Source organism: Callorhinus ursinus, unplaced genomic scaffold (assembly GCF_003265705.2).
Source record: "Callorhinus ursinus isolate GAN/ISIS: 27379988/994484 unplaced genomic scaffold, GSC_fseal_2.0 scaffold11, whole genome shotgun sequence".
NCBI classification, from domain to species: Eukaryota; Metazoa; Chordata; class Mammalia; order Carnivora; family Otariidae; genus Callorhinus; species Callorhinus ursinus.
In genome coordinates this window covers 17,151,083-17,173,841 of record NW_027397073.1, presented here as the reverse complement: position 1 = coordinate 17,173,841, position 22,759 = coordinate 17,151,083, and the positions used below count along the sequence as shown (strand labels likewise).

The 22,759-nt window shown below is 41.4% G+C and overlaps 2 protein-coding genes and 1 long non-coding RNA gene across 6 annotated transcripts in view; 1 reads left to right on the top strand and 2 right to left on the bottom strand.

The window, feature by feature from the left end:
• Positions 1-1,657: 1,657 nt before the first annotated feature.
• NARS1 (asparaginyl-tRNA synthetase 1) lies at positions 1,658-18,780 on the bottom strand. Of its 2 annotated transcripts, none has more exons than XM_025886660.2 (15): positions 18,639-18,780; positions 17,508-17,590; positions 15,165-15,230; positions 14,971-15,063; positions 14,795-14,884; positions 13,194-13,272; positions 12,235-12,305; positions 10,164-10,250; positions 8,461-8,682; positions 8,154-8,353; positions 7,604-7,739; positions 6,815-6,928; positions 3,721-3,852; positions 3,283-3,414; positions 1,658-2,759 (listed from the first exon to the last, which is right to left on the bottom strand). In XM_025886660.2, the coding sequence occupies exons 1-15, from the start codon at positions 18,679-18,681 to the stop codon at positions 2,628-2,630; spliced, it is 1,680 nt and encodes a 559-aa protein (XP_025742445.1). In that variant the 5' UTR covers positions 18,682-18,780; the 3' UTR covers positions 1,658-2,627. The 2 variants fall into 2 exon arrangements, with proteins under 2 accessions (XP_025742445.1, XP_025742447.1); XM_025886662.2 differs by having other exon boundaries at positions 17,508-17,587; positions 18,639-18,764.
• On the bottom strand, positions 3,859-6,808 carry LOC112835125 (adenylate kinase isoenzyme 6-like). Its single transcript, XM_025886663.2, has one exon. The coding sequence runs from the start codon at positions 5,970-5,972 to the stop codon at positions 5,466-5,468; it is 507 nt and encodes a 168-aa protein (XP_025742448.1). The 5' UTR covers positions 5,973-6,808; the 3' UTR covers positions 3,859-5,465.
• Positions 18,781-21,298: 2,518 nt separating the features above from the next.
• LOC141373722 (uncharacterized) overlaps positions 21,299-22,759 on the top strand; it is a 45,806-nt gene continuing 44,345 nt past the window's right edge. For all 3 annotated transcript variants that reach the window (XR_012380002.1, XR_012380004.1, XR_012380003.1), the window contains exon 1: positions 21,299-21,526. This is a non-coding gene — a long non-coding RNA (uncharacterized lncRNA). The remainder of the gene's footprint in view (positions 21,527-22,759) is intronic.

The following is a 22,759-nucleotide window of genomic DNA, read 5'->3' as shown; positions in this document are numbered from 1 at the left end:
AAATACTATTACAGTATTTGGACATCATGACATCCTTTTTCTTCCCCAAAAGGGCTGGGGGCTTAAGGGAGAATCTTAAGCAGGTTCCATGCCAAGCCCAGTGCAGGACTCGATCTCACAACCCTGAGATCATGACGTGAGCCAAAATCAAGAGCCAGACACCTAACCGACTGAGCCACCCAGGTGCCCCATTTGGACAAGCTTTTAACCTTTCTCAGCCATTATCTCGGGGCTAACAGGACTAACAAATTATCCCAGGTTATCGTGAGGATTAAAGCACAGGACAGGGCATGGCCTGACACAAGGCACTCCTGCATTAGTGGGAGCTGTCATAACTTGGGAGAACTTCTCAATATGCTTTGAAAGATAGAAACACATGGAGTGTTTTTGTAGCCATTGGCTGATATTGAACAGGCTTCGCCTTGCCCAGTTTCCCATTTCAACTACAGGGACTAATGGGAAATAACTAAATGAGGACCTACAGTGATAAGAGAGGCTTAAGGTTGAGTTTAGAAGTAGCAGGGAGCTACTTAGTGATGGTCAACCTAGCTCTGCAAAAGCCTCGCTGGGGAGCTTCTGAAAAACATCATGGGCCCATCCCTGAAATTTGGATTCAATTTGTCTGGGATAAGGCCCAGACACCAGTATTTTTCAGGTCTCCCAAGTGATTCCAGTGTGTAGGAAGGTTGCTTCTAATAGAGTTGAACTGCTCTATACACTAACAAAGAAATTATTAGGAAATGCTAGACAAGCAGGTGCGGGGTAGGGGGGGCTGAGCAACAAGGGAAAAGCAGGGTGGCTGGAGTGGCTGCAGGACACTCAGGAAGAGGGAAAGTTAATACCCAAGTCATTCCATTTGCTGAAGTATCAGCCTCCCATGTGTCTCCAAAACCTCAAGCAGGTCTGCTACACAAGTAGCAAAGGTAAAGAGGGTTTTGGTGTAAGAATGGACTTAAGAGCCACATCAGGAAAGAGCCTTGAGAGGAGAGTCCCATAGGAGCAGGAACTCAGAACTGGGGTGTCTGTGCTGGACACACGGCGGGGCCACGGGACGGGGCTGAGACACCAGATTGCAGCAAAAATGACACAGTCAAGGGAAAAAAAAATCCACATGTATGGGGTTTGCTGCTCACCATGCTCAGATTCTTGGCATCATGTCACCATGACCTTGACGCTCTTATCCCCACCTAATTCCACAGTTCTCCCTCCATATATAAACTCCCGATTCATTTGCACAATTAAAATTTAGGTTAATTGGGTCTAACCTCTTCCTTAAATTCTGATCAAATAAACTGCCTGGATGAATCCAATTAGAGCTCATTCACATCCTTACAAGTATTTTTTATTTTAAAGATACAGGCCAAATATACTAGAAATGCCCCATTTCCATCTGTCATTTCACATAATTAAAAAATAGGATATAATCTAATGTGTCCAAAAATAACACGAAGATTATAAAACATGACTAGAACCTACACCTAATTTTTAAAAACTGTTCCTTTTCATTACCATGTGTTTTTAGTAATACCTACTGAATTTAGTAATATCTAACTTCACATATATACATCATAAAAAATAAAAAGACTAAAAAAGTGCAAAACACATGAACCAATGTAAGACTGAGGTGTTCAGCTTTAGAAAAATTAAAGCCAGCAAATAGTTTTTATGTGTCCATTTATTGATTGCTGGGAATACAGCCCATTGAGAATACATGACATGCATTTTGGGAGAGAAATTAACCAAATCTGAAATGAGGCCATTCAATAAGCCTTCTAGGAGTTAATAAGGTAGCAGATTAGATCTAAAGTCACAGTGTGGGAAGAGTCAAACGGCAACTTACAGTTGTCATTAAGATTCCAGCTGCAAATTCTTTTGGAACTTATTTATTCTTAATTACTTAGAAACTACCAGGAAAGAGAGAAAATCACTCTGCCTCTTTAGCTTAAACTGATGCAAGGAACAAAAAAAAAAAAAAAAAAAAAAGAATTTGCTATTATTTCAAATCGTTTAACGCAAAATTCCCATTTCTTAAAGATTTCTCCACATCCATTCGTATGCTTTAGAATTATAAGTAGCTCTACAGAATTAGAAAAGATTAATGACCAATGCAAAACTGTCTTCGTTTGATTCCAGTATCTATCAATGAATTACACTGTTCTAATACTAGCAGATTTTTACACCACATTGTCAATTTTCCCCCAAGATGTTTGTTCTAACTCGCCTATACAATAAAATGATACAAAGTAAAGAATTCCAGTTACACTTAAAGGGACGGAAAGATTAAGTTACTGGAATGTCTTAGATCATAATTAAAATCTGTTTAATTATATATGTGGTACATATGATGCAAAAATTATAACCTATAATTGGATAGACTTAGAACTGTAGTGTTACATGCCACATATTTTCCCCAAACTTTGTGATGGATATTGTTTCTTAAAATGGTAACACTGACATCACTTGATATTCACATGATTTGGATTGCTTTTTGTGGGAGAAAAAAGAAATGGCTATACACCAATGGAATAAAAAAGGGAAGATTTTGGCTTTTTGTTTTTGTTTTGTTAAGAGGCAGTCTGTTCCTTTCATAAACTGTGTTCTTTCCTTAATGCTTCTGGAGGAATCAGTTACGGCTTGCAACGCTGGACAAATCGCGGGTATAAGCATACATCTCGGATGTGATATCTATTCAGAATCCAGGTCAAGAATCGTTCCAAGCCCAAGCCATATCCTCCATGAGGACATGTGCCGTATTTTCTCTGTTTAAAAAAAAGAGAGAATAGATGTTTAAAATTTTGTCTAAAATATTTTTAAGTTTCTACTGTGAAATGAGTTAGCTTAGTGTGGTTAAGAATTCAACCCTTAATCTCGAAGCTTTCATGGACCACGTGTGTAGAAATGATTTGGTATGAAAAATAAACCAGGGATTCGGTGTCACCTGAATTTCAAACTTCTCAACTAAGTCAATGTCGCTGTTTATCAGAGGAAAATGTGAGACAGCACTAGATATTGGTAGGGTCTAACAACAAATTTTTAAAAACTCAGTAGCATTGAGCAAGGCCAGCAGCTGAGTAGTTTTTCAAATGAAGTCAACATATTATTAGACAAAGACAAAACTAGCAACAGTTATATGCCACATTATAACCATGAAACTGAATACAACTCATTCCCACACCAAAGAACCACACTGAATTCTCTCCTTTTAAAAATTCCAATTTATGCAGAACTATTCTAATGAAAACATTTTACAGAGTGTTAAAAACCCCACAAAACTGTTTTTACCTGATCTGTGTACCAGTAATAAGGGGTGGGGTCAATTCCTTCCCTTTTATAACCTGCCAGTATTTCCTCACTATCCCAGATACGCATTGAGCCTCCCACAATCTCACCAACATTGGGCATCAACACGTCAACCTATAAAAACAAGTCAATAAAATGCAGTTACTACCAGGCTACAGTTTCAAGGAAAATCACAATTAAACTCATAACTGAAACTCATAAACTCATCACATTAAACTATGGTCATGTAATATTCAAATATTCAAATCCTATAATTTAACAAGGTATGTTAAGCCCAATCAGAGGACAAAAGCCACTTCTTTAAATACTGCCATGCTAGATGTATAATGAAATATTTGCCATGACTCTATTTTATTACAGTGGCAGTCCCCACCCCCCTAGAAAGCAAAATTACTAATACTGTTTGAATCACAAACTGACAGATTCTGTAAGGCGGGAATCCTCAGGACATCGCTGCATATAGAAGGACTTGATCTCTACAGGAAATCGACATAGCAAGATGGGCTCATTAATGGTGTCCGTCATGAGTCTCTCAGGAGCTTCTGGGATATCCTGAGGTTAAACAAGACTTCATTAACATTTACAACTCGAAAGGCATTAAGACAGAAGCAGCTCTCACCCACCAGCAGCCCTTCCTCTTATTAATGTAGCATAGCACAGAATACACACCCATCCACAACCCATACACATGGGTGGAAGCAACAATTTCTTCCAAAAACAATAAAGATATTTTTAAAACTCACACTCAGTTATTAAACCAATTGCAAAAAGATCCGCTTCCTTCTACAGTATAACTCAAGCGCCATGCTGCTTGAGGAATCAAACACCCCCCCCCAAAAAAACCCCAAAACAAAAAACAAACCACTCAAAGCTATTATTCACTGGGACTAGATACTGGTAGTTATTTTTTTCAGTGGCCAGTTTTATCTAGCTCTGAAGCAAACGTAGTCCACTTAGTCCCATAAGGCATAAGATAATCAGTGAATGCTCCAGAACATCATCGGTCTATGCACAGAATGTGTTATTAGTAACACCAATCTTTAAACTTTCTTGTTATCTGTACTTCTTTCCTGTTATAGTAAATCTATATGGCTTCAATAGGAAGTAAGACAGAGTCATAAGACAAATAACCAGTGTGAAATTTCTAAGTGTAACCATACCTGGAATACTTAGCCAAGAAACGTTAGATGATGATGAACCAAGTTAATCTGCTTCTCCCTCAAAACATCCTTCAGTAAACCACACATAAACTCAAGTTAAAACTGAAAACTCTTGTCCCAGTACAAACTGACTGAGGCAACTCGAAAAGACTCATTGATTTGTTTAATGTAAGAACCCAAATGGAGCTTAGCAATCACCCGGCACAGCTGTCATCAAGCCCCAGTCCCTGGAGGCCTGTGGGGGATGAGTGGGATAGTTCTGGCCTCTCAACTTTCATCTGCTCTACATACTAGAGTAAGATTTAACTGGGGAGAAACAGCCTCACTGCACATTCCAAGAAGTCGGAAGACCGTTTACTCTGGTGTCCTCATGTGCATGGGATGCCATCAGTGTACAATAAATGTTGACAAGCATCAAGGGCTTCCTGAGCCGTGGACCCTGCCAAGAATTTAGCTTTGCGTCCTCACAAGTTTGCAAAGCAGATGTGACTTCCAAGGAACAGAGGGTGGGGTCGCTGGCCATCTGTCATACAACAGTAAAGACACAGCTGGGAGCTAAGCCACCTAGGGGGGCTTCTTACTCCAAAGACTGGGCTCTTTCCACTCCATCACACTACTTTGCTAAGTTTTAGGTAATAACACTTCTGAAATTTTTTTTTTTTTTATCCTTAGTCTTAAGTTTTATTTTAAGGGAGCATCTTCATTTTCTTTTGTAACCAGCTTAGAAGATAGCCACCCATTTGGTCAGATTTATTTATTCTTCAGCAGTTGAAGCATTTAAGATGACAGTTTTTACTCTAAATCCTTAATAATATTGTATATACTATACTTGAGAATGTTTTGCTTTCTCGTGGAGAAAAAAAGCCCAAATATAAACCTTTAGATTATCCATCTACTAGTCCTGCAGCACAATCTTAATAAGAAAGTTTTACTGACAATTGGACAATTTATTCATTATGGCAGGGATATAATAAAGAGTGGTTGTAAAGTGGCCAGTCTTGTAAGTCAGGAGCTATGATCCTTAATCCACTTCAATATCTGATTGATATTATCCTCTAGATCTTCTGGTTTATTGCTGGTTAGTTGATGTACTATTTCTTCCTTGTAGGATGCTAATGCTTCTTCATAAAGAACTTGAAAAATTTCACACTGAATATTGTCTTTTAGTTTCTTTTCATTATAACCCCTTGTTTCAAGTCTTTTGTACAATACACTGTTATCTGCTTGCAGCACAAAAACTATATGAAACCAGCGTTCAGGAAAGAAATCACAACCATGGTAATCAACAATAACTCCACCTTTGCTCATTTGGTTTTCTAATTCATCAACTACTCTGTCTTCATCTAAAATGGGGCATTCATACTCTTCATCATAGCCATCATATAACTGCCCTTCTCGAGTTAAATCACCCACATTAATGTATTTCAGTCCTGATCTTGATTCAAGTTCTTTGCCTAGTGTGGTTTTTCCAACCCCTGGTGTACCCGTGAGCAGGATGTTCGGAAGCAACATGGTCCTCACTGCGCTGGCTCCGGGCGTCTAGGCCAACACTTCTTAAATTTTTAATACAAAATTTTGTTATTATTCATCACCAACTGAATTCATGAAATGGGGAATGATTTATATAGGTCTAATGTACTGTTTGTTCTCTCTGTAAATTCCTTCCAAAAATAAAACAAAACTCAAGTTAGCGGTAGTTGCTCCTATTTTATCTATAAAATGGATTTGCAAATACTAAGTGAGAAATGGGTAAATGCACACAGAAGAGGGCTTAACAGTGCCAACAATCTACACGTCCGATACATCTGCTCTGTGTATCCGGGACACCAGACCACCTGCCCCAGCCAGGCCTTCTCTCTTGGTTTTGCGTTTTAACCAACAGCCATTTTCTCCTTTGACTCTTCTCCACGTTTTAATACACTCCTTTAGGGGAGACAGCCTTTTTGAAAGAGCCAGATACTTTCTCCAGGCAAATAAAATGAATATATACATATCAACATTTTGCATGAAACTGTAAAGTGTACAGCTTTTTGAAGCATCCTGCCAGCCTAGAGAGTTACCACTAGAGTAGCTCACAAGCATGGACTGACCATGGAAGAAGAGAAAAGAGGTACAAGATGAGCTATGCAGGCTGCCATGATGCTAATTGTGACTGAACATTACAGAAAGGTACTGTTCTAAGGCTGACTCTACATCTGTTGACTCAGTGAATCCTCAGACAACCCCAAGGAGGAGCTTCTGTTGTTACCATTTATTTGACAAAGAGCAGCTGCCTCCTGCATTACTGGTTCATTAACCGGAGTAGCAATTTACTTACGCGCCATGCCACCCTGGCAACAGCAAGCAACGCATACCTCTCCAAATTCATAGAAAGTTCCATCTTCTTTCTTTATATTGTGTTCTTTCAGCCACACAATAGCATCTGAATAGTTCATCCGCTTAAAAGGCCGTTTGGGAGGCTTGAAGTTCTACAAGAGAAAGAAAAAATAGAGTGTATATAAAGAAACCATAACACTAAAATTTCCATTTTAAGAAAAACTATTTGTCATTAATGTAAAATGTTATTCCTGACTAGAAAACCAAAGACATTCCTAAAAATGGAAAATATACATGACCTCCTCCTAAATAAGATACTATAAAATTATCGGCAATGACTAGTATCAAATTTTACTCTTAAAAATAATTAAGTACAGAAATGAATGAAGGTGGTCAAAAGGTACAAACTTCCAGTTTTAAAATAGTCCGTCCTGAGGATGTAATGTGCAGCACTGTATACGTATATATAGAGTCAGCTAACAATACTCTCTAAATTTGAAAGTTGCTAACAGAGTAGATCTTAGAAGGTTGCATCCTAAGAAAGAACAAATTTTACCAATGTCTAGTAATGGACTTATGGTAATCATTTCATAATATATACAACTATCAAATCATTATGCTGTATACCTGAAACGAATATAATGTTATATATCAATTTTATCTAAAAACACATGTTATATATATAAATGATATATATATTATATATATATCACTTATTTCAAAGCTCACTAAGCCATTAAATCTACAAAAACTGAGGGTGAAGACATCATTACCTTCCCCCCCTCAAAAAAATCATGACTTTGCATTTGCATAAACAGCACACCTACCGGGTTGAGGTCACGCACTATGCTCGCTGCAGGTGATTTCAAGACTCTATCTACCACGTCACAAACCAAGTCCTCCAATCGGTTCAGGAGCTCCTCAAAGGTCAGGAAAGGACACTCTGCTTCCACATGAGTGTATCTGAAGAACAAGACATTATCTGGGAGCCGCTCTTCTTTTCCATCAGGTTTCTCTCAAGCATGGATTTTAACATCGCGAAACTGCCCAGAAATGCAAAATTCCAGCACCACTAACCAACTCCCAATCCAGCACATTAGTTTTAGAACCCCTACCTTTCCCCCTTGAATAGTGATTTCCTGTTTATTCCTTAACATGAAAAGGATCAAGGCAAAGTGAAAGAAGAGACCATCGCTAGCTATGGCCTAGGAGGCAAAACTTCATACATGGCTTCCATTAATTTGTTGAACTGCCCTCCACACACCCTCTTATCAAATTTTTTTACATAGTCATCATTTGCCTACATAAAGACTGCTTCTCTAAACATATTTTCTTAAAAATAATGTTTTTAATAAAAATAAAAAGGTAATTCTGTACTCAGCCAGGTGCCTTCGTGTTCTAGATTGTTCTGCCCGGTATGACTGTGCAATACAAAACACATCTCCCAGAGCTGGAATGCAGGTCTCCAGGTACAACTGAGAGGACTGAGTCAAAAATGCCTCTTCCCCAAAATAGTCAAGCTTGAAGAGTGTAGCACCTCCTTCCACTTGAGTTTGCACTAACGTCGGAGGAGTAACCTGTTCAAATGGAAAGGAGGAGTAAATAAAGGCATATTGTGAGTGCCACTATTCAAGTTTAAAAATGGCAGGTGTTTGTTTGCAAAAGATGATGAACACACTCTTACTTCATAGTACCCCCTATCAAAGAAGTGATCTCGAAAGCACCGGGTGACCACTGAACGTGCTTTCAGGATCTTGGACATGTTTTCTCCCCGAATCATCATGTGTCGGTTGTTGAGCTGGACGTCCACGTCAGACTCCTCGTTAATCAAGTTATCAGCTCCTCCAGCAGGGGCCAGCCCGATCAGTTCCCAGAAGTCACAGCTCAGCTCATGGCCACCCGGAGCCTCCATTTTAGAAAGGGGGGGTGGGGAGAAAGGAGAAAGAATGAGACAAAAAACTAACATTATTGGAGATTTTCATTTATGTCAAAATTGTTGGTAAGCTATTTTTAGGCCTCATCATTATTAGCCTACCCTTCTAGACACAAAGACCCAATAATCTGATTTTAGTTTGATATTTAACATTCCTTTCAGAGGGGAATACACACACGATTTTTAAACAATAGAAAAGCACAAACTAAACAGGAGAGGAAGAAAAGGGGAGTATGTCAGAGGGGGAGACGAACCATGAGAGACGATGGACTCTGAAAAACAAACTGAGGGTTCTAGAGGGGAGGGGGGTAGGGGGATGGGTTAGCCTGGTGATAGGTATTGAGGAGGGCACGTTCTGCATGGAGCACTGGGTGTTATGAACAAACAATGAATCATGGAACACTGCACCAAAAACTAATGATGTAATATATGGTGATTAACATTAACAATAAAAAATTAAAAAAAAACACACACACACACACACACACAAAAAGAAAAGCACAAACTAGAAAATAAATGATCTTGCAACTTGGAGTAACTACTAACCACTGTTATCATTTGGTGTATCTTCCTAACCTTTCCCTGATAATTTAAGATAACATTTTATCGACATTGAAAATCTCCTCAAATGCAAAGGTTTTACTAAAAGCTGTTTCTCTTTGGAACAGATATATGATAGAAATTCAAATTCTCCCTAATAATTCCATTAAAAGCGATTCATTTTAGAAGCCACACATCAGAGAACATACAAGATCTTGGTGCCAAGCCCTGGATAGCAAGTAACATGTCATGACAAATCCGTTTTGCAAATCACATTACATCAGTGAACTTGAATCGGATATTATGCTTAATGTAGGTTCTTTAACATGAACTCTGGGAGACCCTCTGATTATTTCTAGTCTATTAAGGCAGACTCTAGGGGCTCCCTCTGGTGGTTAATAGGTCACATTTGTTTGTTTTCTTTCCAAGACAACAAATATAACCACAGTAATTATTTGAAAAGTAATTACGAACAAGTAACTCTTATGTGCCTGTTGGTTGGAGAAGAAACAACTCTCTGAATATCAGAATTATACTTAACTTTTTCTAAAAGAGACTTCCAAATTCTATTCAGAAAGTTTCAGATTTAGATTACTGTTCTCTCCTGAATTTTTTTGGGTAGACTGTTTTTATTTCTACCTGGCTGAAAAATTATTCATGCATCCACAGCAAAGTGACTATACTATATGGCCCATCAAGATTATTTAGGAATTCTATAAGGTTGGAAATCCCTGAGTTTGTTGTATCATATGAGTCGTACAGTATACTTATTTCACTGGAAAAGGAAAAGGCATCCTAAATTCAGCAAGTACATCACATCTGTGCATTAATTTGCCAAATACCAAAAGTACAAATAAAAACACTGGAGAACAAACAAACATTTACCCACCCAGTACAAAATTCAATCTACTCACCTGTTTGCCCTTTGGAGTCAGATTTAGCATTCCATACACCGCAACACTACTCTCAGTGGCCAAGACGACTCCATTGTAACACTGACACTATAAAGAAATGAAAGTTCAAATTTACATTAAAATGTATGTTCTAATGTACAGAAAGCTACACAGATTACTTACATATAAGTTACCTGGTCTAAAACTAGTAAAATGAGATGGCCATCAATTTTTTAGTATTCATAAAGAATAGCTATTTTTGTGGGAGGATTCATCTACAGAGAAATGTGTATGTAAATAGATACTTTACATATATACATATGCATAAACAACAGTAGCCCACATCTCCTAAAAATATCTTTTTTTTTTAAATTTTATTTATTTATTCATGAGAGAGAAAGGGGCAGAGGGAGAAGCAGGCTCCCCAAGGAGCAGGAAGCCCGATGCGGGACTCGATCCCAGGACCCCAGGATCATGACCTGAGCCGAAGGCAGCCGCTTAACCATCTGAGCCACCAGGCGCCCTCTTAAAAATATCTGAACAGCACATTTTTTTTTTTTTAAATTCACACTGTTAAAATAATAAACCGTCTACCCGGAGTATGATCATCAATACTTCCTAAAACCATTAGGATAAAAGTGACAAGTAACTTTATAATGGAGGGACCAGGTTAGCAACACTTTAACCCACTATCATAAAATCATAAAAAAAGACAAGAGGACATTATGTGTCTTTGATGTGAGGCAATGATAAGCGCACAGCCTTGCCCATGAAGTAGTTGTGCCAAAAAAAAAAGTCAAACAAAATGAAAAAAACCCCAAAACCTGAATTTGATAAGCTTGTAAGAAATAGAGGAGAGAAATACGTTAAATGACCCCTGAGAATGCAAGCAGCCAAACCTGGAACAGAGGAGTTCCACTGCACAACCAACCAGGTTTTTTTAAACAAACGGGGTAGAAAAGACAATAGAAAGGGCAAACAGTTACAGACTGAGAGAGATTTCAGAGCCACATCAGCTCAATGCAATACACAGATCTTGTCTGGGTTCTCATTCAAACCAAACAACTGTAAAGAGACATTACGAATCAACTGGGAGAATCTGGGTATTTAGGAGTTGCCTTTGTTTGGGGAGGGTGTGGTTAACATTAGCGTGGTTATATTAAAAATATTTTTTCTTGGAGCTGCATATACAAGTATATTTATATGAAATGATACGATGTCTAGGGGGCAAAAGTGGCGAGCAGTAAACCAGAATTGGCCATATTATTAGCCATTACTTGTTAGAGACTTAATGTTTTCGTCCCTCCAAAATTCCTATGTTGAAATCCTATGCCCCAATTTGCTGGTACGAGGAAGTGGGCCCTTGGACAGGTGAATAGGCTCAGATGAGGGTTTGCTCCCCGTCTCTGCTCTCTGCCACATGAGGATGCCCTAGGAAGCTGGCAGTGTGCAGCCTGGAAGAGGGCCCTCACCAGAACATGACCATGCTGACACCCCGAGCTCGACCTCCAGCCTGTAGAACTGTGAGAGAGAAATTCCTGTTGTTTATAAGCCACCCAGTCTATGGTATCTTATGACAGTAGCTAAAACTGACCTTACCAAAGCTGGGTGATGAGCACATGAAGTTTCTTTATACAGCTGACCTTGAATAATTCGGGGATTAGGGGTGCTGACGCCCTGCATTGTCTAAAATCCACATATAACTTGATTCTCCCACAACTTAATAACCAGACTACTGTTGGCCAGAAGCCTTGCCAATAACATAAGGTCAATTAACATATATTTTATATGTTATGTGTATTATACGGTATTCTTAAAATAAGCTAGAAAAAAGAAAATGTTATTAAGTCATAAAGAAGAGAAAATTCACTCAGTACTGTAAAAAAAATCCAGACACAAGCAGACCCATGCAGTTCAAACCCATGTTGTTCAATGATCAACTGTACTGTTCTATTTTTTATGTGTTGGAAATTTTCTAAGACAGTTTAAAGTAAATATAAAGATCCTAAAATTCCCAAAACTAACAATAAAGGAACTTACTGAAAAAAAAAATCAAGTTTTCAGCTACAAATAAGAAAAAATATTTACCCACCAAATCATCTGACAAGACACACTGAAGATAGCCTGTACCATCCCGCAACACCAGAAACATTAAATTCTTTCCTAAAAATGAGAAAGAAAAATTTAGCCCGACTGTTCTCAAGGCACTTAAAAGTACTTTCTCATAACTTAATCTTGTAATAGGTAACTCCATGGTTAAATTGTTAAGAATTCAAACCTCCCGCGTGGCTCCCTTTTTCTCAAGTGGCCATCGGAAACATCACTACTCAGTATCTGTAAAGCATTTCACTTTCTTCACTGTACTTCCAAATCCTATGTGAGCCTCATAAGCCACGTGATCAGGGGAAAGCAAGAGCGTCAACAACTGAGTTGAGCGATTACATCTCACTCACCACTGAATCCTCTGCAGTGCCTAGCACAATACTGTGCGCTCAGCGAGAGGTGCATAAATATTGCTGCACAGAATCACTCTTTTGATTTATGCCCCACCTCTTTTTATAAAGGATGTAATAACTACTTACAACAAAATACACGTAATAATAAGAGAAAGCAAAAAGTCAGGACTGGGAGAAGTAGAATGCAAACACACACTCACTACAAAAGCCAACAATACTGCCATAAATTAATTTCGGATTTGGCTCTGCCCTTCCTGTAATACATCCTCTGCTTTTCATTAAATAATTAAATTCAACTAGACAAATATTTACTGGACATGCCTGCTGATCTCTGTGGTTGGTTACAGTTAGGTAGCATTTAAATAATTTTTAAACCTGTGCTCGCTTCGGCAGCACATACACTAAATAATTTTTAAACCTATAATAGTCATTTAAGAACAAATTTAGGATATAATTCACTATCCTCTCTGGTAAACTAGCATCCCAAACCAAAAATATCCCCCACCTAAGTAAATGTTTTTATGTTCTTCTTCATCTAGACCAGGGATGTTTAAAATTAAAGAGAGAGAAAAGAAAAGCTATACCATTTATTTACCTTGTCTACGCAGTCTGTGGACCCAGCCAAACACCTTTACTCTTTGGCCTCTGTATCCTTTTAGTGCATGAATCTTCACCTGTGAAATGGAAATCAGTAACATTTGACCAATCATGTAATTTATCACATATCAACTTCTCCACTAATACTAGATGGGTGGCAGTAAAGTGTTAAAATTTCACAAATGATGCAAAATGACAGTCATTCTACAACAAACGTTCACCATATTGGAGAGATTAAAAAAAAAATCCAAGTCTTCGTTCTCTTAGTGCAAAAACTGACACTGAGCACCATCTGGAATTTTATTTTTTTTATTTATTTTATTTTTTGTAAAGATTTTATTTATTTGACAGAGAGAGACACAGTGAGAGAGGGAACACAAGCAGGGGGAGTGGGAGAGGGAGAAGCAGGCTTCCCGCGGAGCAGGGAGCCCGATGCGGGGCTCGATCCCAGGACCCTGGGATCATGACCTGAGCTGAAGGCAGACGCTTAACGACTGAGCCACCCAGGTGCCCACCATCTGGAATTTTAGATATTGCTACATAAAATCAATGAATAAATGAATTCCTAAGAGCAACAACAGGAGTGTGCACAGAGACCTTCCTGCCCTCACAGTCCCTCCCGACACCACAAGGTAGAAGCTAACCAAGGCTAGCTATTGGTTTGGAGGAGGAAGCACAGAGGAGAGGAGTACAGGAAGGCGGGGGGTGAAGGTAGCCAAGACAGCTTCATCACTAAGGACACAGGAAAAAGACAATGATCCATGAGCAGTGAGAACTATCTGAAATCTAAGCATGTCCGCTCATAGCCCAACATCTGTTCTAGAAAAAATACAGAGAATCCAGTTCATAAAATCACAGAACACTTTATCTATTTAAAAAAATCGGGCACCTGGGCAGCTCAGTTGGTTAAGCAACTGCCTTCGGCTCAGGTCATGATCCTGGAGTCCTGGGATCGAGTCCCGCATCGGGCTTCCTGCTCAGCGGGGAGTCTGCTTCTCCCTCTGACCCTCTTCCCTCTCATGCTCTCTCTCTCTCAAATAAATAAATAAAATCTTTAAAAAGAAAAAATCATGAAGGGGCGCCTGGGTGGCTCAGTCGTTAAGCGACTGCCTTCGGCTCAGGTCATGATCCCAGGGTCCTGGGATCGAGCCCCACATCGGGCTCCCTGCTCAGCGGGAAGCCTGCTTCTCTCCCTCCCACTCCCCCTGCTTATGTTCCCTCTCTCGCTGTGTCTCTCCCTGTCAAATAAATAAATAAAATCTTTAATAAATAAATAAATAAATAAATCACGAAAATCATGGATTTTGACCTCTTCATTTTATCGTGAGGAAATGGACACGTAGGGAGGGAGGACACTTAGCTAGCTTTCAGGTGGGATGGGAATCATTCAACACCTAATTACTAAACTTTATAATAAAATGAACCCCCAAAGAACCAGCCTCATAACTCTAAAATGTTATTTTCTCTCTATCCCTTCTAAAAGGAAAGGAAGGGCAAACGGTGTCAAGGAGTAAACCAGGCGGCCCGGCCCTCGGACACAGAATTGACAGTCTGCCGAGGGGCGGCCGCGATATTTGGGACAGTATGTGTCACACTCACACATTTTGGCTCTGGGAGACTTGGATCGTTTTTAATGGTAATCTTCTTTGCTTCTTCCAGGTTCTTTTCTCTCCGCAAATTGTCTTCTGCCTAATTTTAACAATAAAGCAGTTTGTTAACATGGTTTCTAGTATTCTAACTTAAAAAACGTTCACAGCAGCAAAATCATTGCTCACCTCTTTTTTTTCCCGGGATTCACTCTTCATTTGTTCCCTATGCCACATTTTTTTAATGTTCTTCATCTGTGATTTAGAAATAACATCCCACCTCTAGAGAAAAAAACAGGTATTTAATTTTTTCAAGAACCTCTATATTCTGATGAAAATTTATTTACAAAATGTAATTCGGTAGAGTTTTTGGTTCATCCTACCTCATTTTCTTTTTGTGAATCTATGTAAATGGTGGGAAACGGTTCTTTTCCTACTGTCATCAAAGCCTTGGGCGGGAAGGGAGAAAAAGAAAATTTAACATTGTATCATATTTGAAATCAAAATCACATCCTAACTATGAGGTAACTTCAACCATCTAGAACGTCATCAAGAGCCAAGAAGAAAAGCATACAGACCCCAACAGCCAAAAGTGAACGTTGAAAGGATGACTGGTTGGATGTACTAAGAATACTTTGCTTAAAGTAGAAGCCCTCGGGTCCTTTCACAAACAGTTATAGCAAGTGGGGCTACACAATACAGTTGATCCCTGAACTCGGGTTTAAACTGCGTGGATCTACTTATAGGTAGATTTTTTCCCACAGATACAGTACAGTGCTGTAAATACATTTTTCTCCTCCTTATGATTTTAACATTTGCTGTTTTCTAGTTTACTTTTTTGTAAAAATACAGTATAGAATACATATAACATTCAGAATGTGTTGACTATTTATGTTACTGGCTTCTGGTCAACTGTAGGCTATTGGTAATTAAGTTTTGAGGAAGTCAAAAGCTGTATGCAGATTTTTGACTTGGCAGGGGTCGGCGCCCCTAACCCTGTGCTGTTCAAGGGTCAACTGTACACAGTTTCCCAGTACAAGTAGACTAGAAGCAACATATTTTAAGTGGCTGTGGGAACCAGTAGGAAGTATACTGAGAACAACAGAAGAGAGACAGTTGACAGTAGAAGTCAACTGCAGATCACACCTAAATGGTTAATCTTCACTAAGAAATCAAGGAAGTTGTTTTCGAAACTCTTTGAGAAAGAAAAACAACAGTTAAGAACATAAAAGGCTACATTTCATTTAATCTGAAAAATTCCTGTATGTAGAACACCTCTTCATAAATACGAGGACATGTCAGGTGTTGCTTTGCCATTTATATCTTATAGTTTGTATTACTTGATTAAGTCAGCCAAGAAATGTAACAAATTACTCTCCAACTGTAGGATCTGAAGCTTACGGAAACTAAAGGTCTAATTTCCAAACGTGGAAAATACTTTTCATCTTCTTTTAACACTAACCCCAACTCAGTGATCACTGCAGAGAAGGGGACCTGGATCTTTTAAAAACATCTAAGAGGGGCGCCTGGGTGGTTCAGCCATTAAGCGTCTGCCTTTGGCTCGGGTCATGATCCCAGGGTCCTGGGATCAAACCCCCAATCGGGCTCCCTGCTCCATGCGGAGCCTGCTTCTCCCTCTACCAGTCCCCCTACTTGTTCCCTCTCTCTGTGTTTCTCTGTCAAATAAATAAATAAAATCTTAAAAAAAATAAAAAAATAAAAATAAAAACATCTAAGAGAGTTCTTCTTTTTAATAATTATACTTGGTAGAGATGTTTATAAATCATTAGGAATTTGCTACCTGACACTCTGTACTGATCCCTCCTTTTTTATCACTGACATTGAAAGTTACAAGCCGAACTGTAATTCCCCAAATCAGAACGGCACTCTTTTGCTAATAGTGACATTTTGCAAACATTCACCTAAATGTCAGTTTTGGGGAGCCATAGGAATCACCTCAACAACTGGAAATGAGAGAAAGATTTCCTTCTAAAAATTAAAAGGTAAGACTCAGCTTCCTCCAGTCCCACTAAGTTCATGCCCAGATTTCTTCGCCCTTTTTTTAAAAAAGATTTTATTTATTTACTTGACAGAGAGAGAGAGAGCACAAGCAGGGGAGCGGCAGAGGGAGAGGGAGAAGCAGGCTCCCCGCTGAGCAGGGAGCCCAAACACGAGGGGCTCAATCCCAGGACCCTGGGATCATGACCTGAGCTGAAGGCAGATGCTTAACCGACTGAGCCAGCCAGGCGCCCCTGCCCAGATTTCTTCTAAATGGATTCCTAAGAGGACTCTTGGTGAATTTACCACTAGAATCCAGATGTGATCCTGAGCCTTGAGATTCAAAGACCTAATTTACATCAGTACACTAAGAACGGACCCATTTCTCAGAGCAGACACTCAGTAACTCCTGAGTCTGGAGCTTGAAGACAGAATGCTAATTTTACCAACGTACTATTATTTCTCAGGATCTAAAATCCTCAAGTGAGTTTAGCATATTCTCTCTCAGCATGATAAGGAAGAAAAGACGATAACTTTTAAAAATGTTCAAATTTAAGTCTAGACTTGTTCAACACTTAGAGATACACAGCTGTATACATTCCTCATTTTCTTTTCTGAAAATTCTCTTCAAAATCTAGTGCCTGAAATAAAGTTATTGATGAGTCACACGTTAATAGACATGAGTCATTAACAAATGTAGTCATTTTCCGAACGAGAAGAGACACTACCTTTAGGCCTGTTTTAAAAGGTTTCTCCTTGGTTCCATCACCTGTAGCATCATTTCCCTCTCGATCCGAGACATAGAGCTCTGCTGTTTTACAAAAGGAGAGTAAGTTACTCATTTGGCCAGTAATTATTAGTCACTTCATACTGCAACTATTTGATCCATTCTTCATTTTTGTAAACAGAACAAGCCATCTGATTAGTAAAAATTACCACAGTCCAAAAGAAATTATATCATTACTTTCCCACGCCTATTTCAGTGACATCTACCACATAAAAACAGACTAGTTACAAATCTGGCTTTTCAAAATGCACTTTGATGATTTTAATTTGTGATACTGCTTCTAGCTACGTGATAAAGGCTCTGAAGGTGGCCAGACCAGACTGGAATCTTGGATGTTGTACCTTAAAAGCCAGGGTGACCCTCGGAAATTCACTTAACCTTTCTGAGCTTATTTGTCTACAAAATGAGGGGAAAAAAGCAATACCCATCTTGAACGGCTGTACTGAGGATGAAATAAAGTAACACATACAAATCAGATAGCCCAGTGAGAGTGCACCGAAGTCAAATAAATACCAGTTCCTTCCGATCTTTAAAGGAAATGAAGCTCTGACCTTAACGAATTGCAGAAGGCCTTACAACTAATTGTGAACACTGACATCAATCGTGGTCCCTTTTTCCCTTTTTCTATTGCACCATACGGTCTCCCTGGAAATCTCAATATAAATGAGGATGTGTGAAAACGAATTAGAATTCACGAGTCCTTTCCGGACGATCACTTTGAAGAGCTTACATATTTGGGGGCTACTCTGACGTCTCATAGTGCCTCGCGGTGGCTAAGTCTCAGCTGAATCACCAGATTGTTCACAGTGGGGCAGGGCGAGGAGCGACCACCATCCCAGTCCCCGGACATAGGGGGGCCCCGAGGGGGAGACCAGCCCCACCCAGCGAGTCGGGGCCCAGCCGGGGCCCAGCAGGGGTCCAGGCCCAGGCCCCTCCCCCCACTCCTAGCTTTTACGTACAGACAGAGGTGGACCGCCCACTGGAAGCCAAGCCACCGGCCGCAGCTCGGTTCCTGCCCCACGTAGGGGCACCGCCCCACTTACACAACCCGGGGTCTCCGGGCTTCACTCACCTAGTACCATCCCCGCGGTCGTCCCAGTCACCTCCAAGGACATCGTCTCCAAGACTCTGCCGCCTTGCACCCCAACGTGCACCGGCGGCTTCCTCGACTAGGACGTTGCATCAGAACGTCATGCATAGGTCGCCCCAGTGAGTCACCCGAGCGTCGCGGCGCCATTGGTTACAGGAGGGTTACAGTAAGTGGGCGGGCGTCACTGCTGCAGCCATCTTTGAGCCGGACAGAGGCAACTTCCGGGTCCGCCGCCCCGCCCCCAAGCGCTCGGGCTTTCCCGGCCCGGGCTCCCCGGGACTTCCCTGGCCGCCTAGACCCGGAAGGGGCTGTTGTCTTCTCTGCTGTCGGTCCTCACCTCCCTACTTTTCCCTGCTGAGTCGTCCAGTTCCGCCCTCCGCTGTAGGTGCGCTGGGGCCCTTTTGGAATCGAGACCAAAAATTTCGTTCCTTATCCTCAAATGTTGGAATGCTTGTGGAATTAATGTCATCATCAAATGTATTGAGCACCAGCCACGGGGGTGCGGGGGGGGGAGGAGTGTTAGGGGCATAAGAATAATCCTGTCTCACGTGCATTGCCTGTTGTGAAATATCAAGGCCATTTAACTTTGTAACTTAAATGGATGAGGAGCAGTACTTCTGTTTTTATGATTTGGATTATTGGAATTTTTATTTAAAGTTACAAGGATCGCTATTAGGGAGGCCATAATAATGTTGTGGAAAGAACTAGGGCTTCAAACCCGGTTGGAATTCTGGTTCCGCCTTTTACTAACTGTGCTTTGGGATAGATTACTTAACCTAAGGTTCAATTTCCCTATTTATGAAGGATGATGTAAATTCACTGTCCAGCACATTAAATAGATACTAAATAAAAGGTAGCTAACATTATCATTTTCCGTTGAGTGGAATACCAGAGTTTGTCCTTGAGTCAAAGGAAAACTTATATGTGTTATGAAAGAGACTAAAAATAACTCCATGAAGTTACTCCTATGTAAGGTTCAGACTCTGGAGAATATGAACCAAATACTTTCTTCCAGAGTATTTCGCCCAATTTGATGGACTTCCCCTTTTTCCTCTTTGCTAACTTTTCATGCTTTCTTGCACACATAATCATTATCTGTTGCTGCAAAGCAAATTACCCCAAACTTTGGAGCTTAAGACAACGAACATTCATTACTTCAGTTTCTGAAAGTGAGGAATCCAGGGGTGGCTTCGCTGGGGATTCGGTCTCAGGGTCTTCTGAATCAAGCTGTGGGCAGGGGCTACAGTCTTCTGAAGCTTGGCGAGGTGAGGATTTGCTACCAGCTTCACTCATAGGGCTGGCAAAAGGCCTAGGTTCTTTGTGGGGCAGGCTCCCCACAGCGCTTCTAATGACGGGATAGCTGACATCTCCCAAAGCAAGTGATCAGAGAGAAAGAAAGCTGTATTAGTTACCTATTGTATAATAGATGACCCCCAAACTTCAAGCAATATTTGGCTTCTCATGTTGTCTGTGGACCAGGAATCTGGGGACTCTGGCTCTGGGTCTCTCAAAAGGCTGCTATCCAGGTGTCAGCTGGGACTGCAGGCATCATACTTTTAAGATTCTTAAGTCTCACCTGGGATGGATCCTCTATCACGCTCTCTCAGCTGAGTGTTGGCCTCAGTTCTTTGCCACGTGGGCCTCTCCATCAGGCAGCTAGCTTCATCAGAGCAAGCAAACAAGATGGAGGCCACAGTCATTTGTAGCCTACTCTCAGAAGTGACATCCCTAACTTTCACCATATTCTGCTTATTTGAATCCCATCACCTGGTCCAGCCTACACTCAAAGAAAGGGTTTTACACCAGGGCATGACTATTAGGAGGGGAGGTCGAGGTGGCCATCGTAGAAAGCTGCCTTCCACTTGGACCAACACCCAAGATGCAGTTCCTCTTGTAACCCGGTTAGTGAAGTAACATTTCATCATTTCTACTTATTCTGTTGGTCACACAGACCAACCCTAGCACAACACGGGAGAGGGCTACACAAGGGGGTGAATACCAGGAGGTGGAGCTCAGTGGGAACCCTCTTAGGGGCTGCCTGCCACAGGCCAGCTGCATGAATTTCTCCTCTTCACCCTGCCCTGGGCTCCCGGAGGCTGACTAATGGGGACCGCATCAACGTGCTGTCTCTGGTCAGATACAGCTAGCGGGGAGCACAGGCAGGAGAGCAAGAGGGAGGATGGATGGTAAGACTGGGGTATTTATTCGCCCAGCGCCCTTGCCGCAAGCTGGCTGCATCTGGCTCCAGTCGGATGGCACTAAGAAACTGTCATTGGACTGCCCTTCATGCCCTGTTTGGCCGACAGTCTCATTTAGTCCAACCTCCCTCCAGAAGCAGAACTTTCCTTGCAGTATCACTGAAAGGGTCACTTCCAAGAACAAACGGAATGAGTGAAATGAAATGAAAATGAATGGCATTGCTCTTCGGTCTCCTCATCCGACTCTGGCCAGCTGGGGGCGCCCCCTTCTCGTGGTCCTCGACTGCCCGTCTCTGCGCCCACTCAGGGATGTCCCAGTCTGGGGTGACACCCATTTCTCTCCAGGCACCAGACGCGAGTCGCTCTCCCCAGAGTGTAATGGCCCTCATGGGCCACCGTAGCCGACTGCCTGTTTGAGCTCGGGGCGCGCGCCGCCGGCGCCGCCATGCTGTCTCCCGCCATTTTTGCCTCTCGCTCACCTGGTCCCGCCTTGCGGCTCCACCCATCACCTTCAGGTACGGGAGGAAGCTCTCGGGCTCGCTCCTGTCGCGGGACCGCTGCCTTCCGGGCACCATTAAGGAGCAAACCCACAAATGTCTATAGTGTTCTCTCGTGCACCTAGCGATTTGCTCCTCAGAAGAGTCTCCGGAGAGAGAAGAGGCAAACATCACTGTAAGCACCCCTGAGGCTCCTTTACTCATCCCCACGCCGGGAACTGGGGCAGGGTGGGGGGAGGGGAGGCCCAGGGTTCTGGTAATTAGCGAGTCGTCCAGCAATCCAAAAATCTCAGTCCTGTTTAAAACTGGCTTGAAACTGCAAGCAAAAAGTGGGAGTTATTACGATGAAACTCTTCAGTTTAAGGAATTGTAAACGTAACTTTCCTTTTCATTGTAAAGTTTAAGCACTTAGGTTTGCTCGTTAATTTCAGTGATTTCCAGGGTCCTTCATGTTTGTGAACTGCTCATTTATAAGCACCTAATCTATAGTCTGTCCCTTAAAAAAGAAAAAAAAGTGAAGTCATTATAAAGCCCTGCTAGATGCTTCCCTTGTAAGGAGGTGAATAATGACAACTCTGTAGCTGGGACTCTAAAGCCAGCGACATACGTAGGCTACCAGACTCTTCTGCTCTGCTTTTGTGACTCTGACCAGGTTCCTTCACCTCCATGAGCCACAGATTTTTCCACTGTAAAATGATAATCTTCTGGAAAGGTTGTTGTGAGGTTGATATGAGATCAAGTATATATGCCTAGTATATACTTGGCATCCAGTAAGCCTTCTGAGTTAGGGTAGAAATGGTGTTAATAATCATTGTTAATCCCTTGTTTCATGATTCTACGTGAATCAAATCTTCAAGCCTTGGACCAAGCTGCTGAGGGTTGCTGCTAGACCTGCCCCATTCCCACCTTCACCCACTCCCTCTTCACTTCCTGAAAATCTCAGGAATTCAGGATTCAGCATGTCTCAAAATCTGCAGGTCCTTCTCACTGCCCCACCTCTCAGCAAATGATCTGTTTCTTGCTTCAAGCTGTTGAATAGGAGCTCCCTGCTTGTCCTTTACTGCCCTCAAACTTCCTATTCAACACCTATGCTTTCCTTCTAGGACAATGCACGTAGTATCCTCTCTCCTGACAACTCCTCTGGGGTCTCCTGGATCTCCACAGCTCCCCAAGCTAATCTCCATTCCAGCCCAGGAGAACACTTAAAAAAATAGACCCAACCATTTCATTTTCCAGGTGGCAACCTCCCATGATTTCCTTTGGCTCTCAGGATCCACCCCAATGCCCATACAGACTCACCAGGCTGGAATAGCCTTTAAGAAAGGTGAAGACGGGGCGCCTGGGTGGCTCAGTCGTTAAGCGTCTGCCTTCGGCTCAGGTCATGATCCCAGGGTCCTGGGATCGAGCC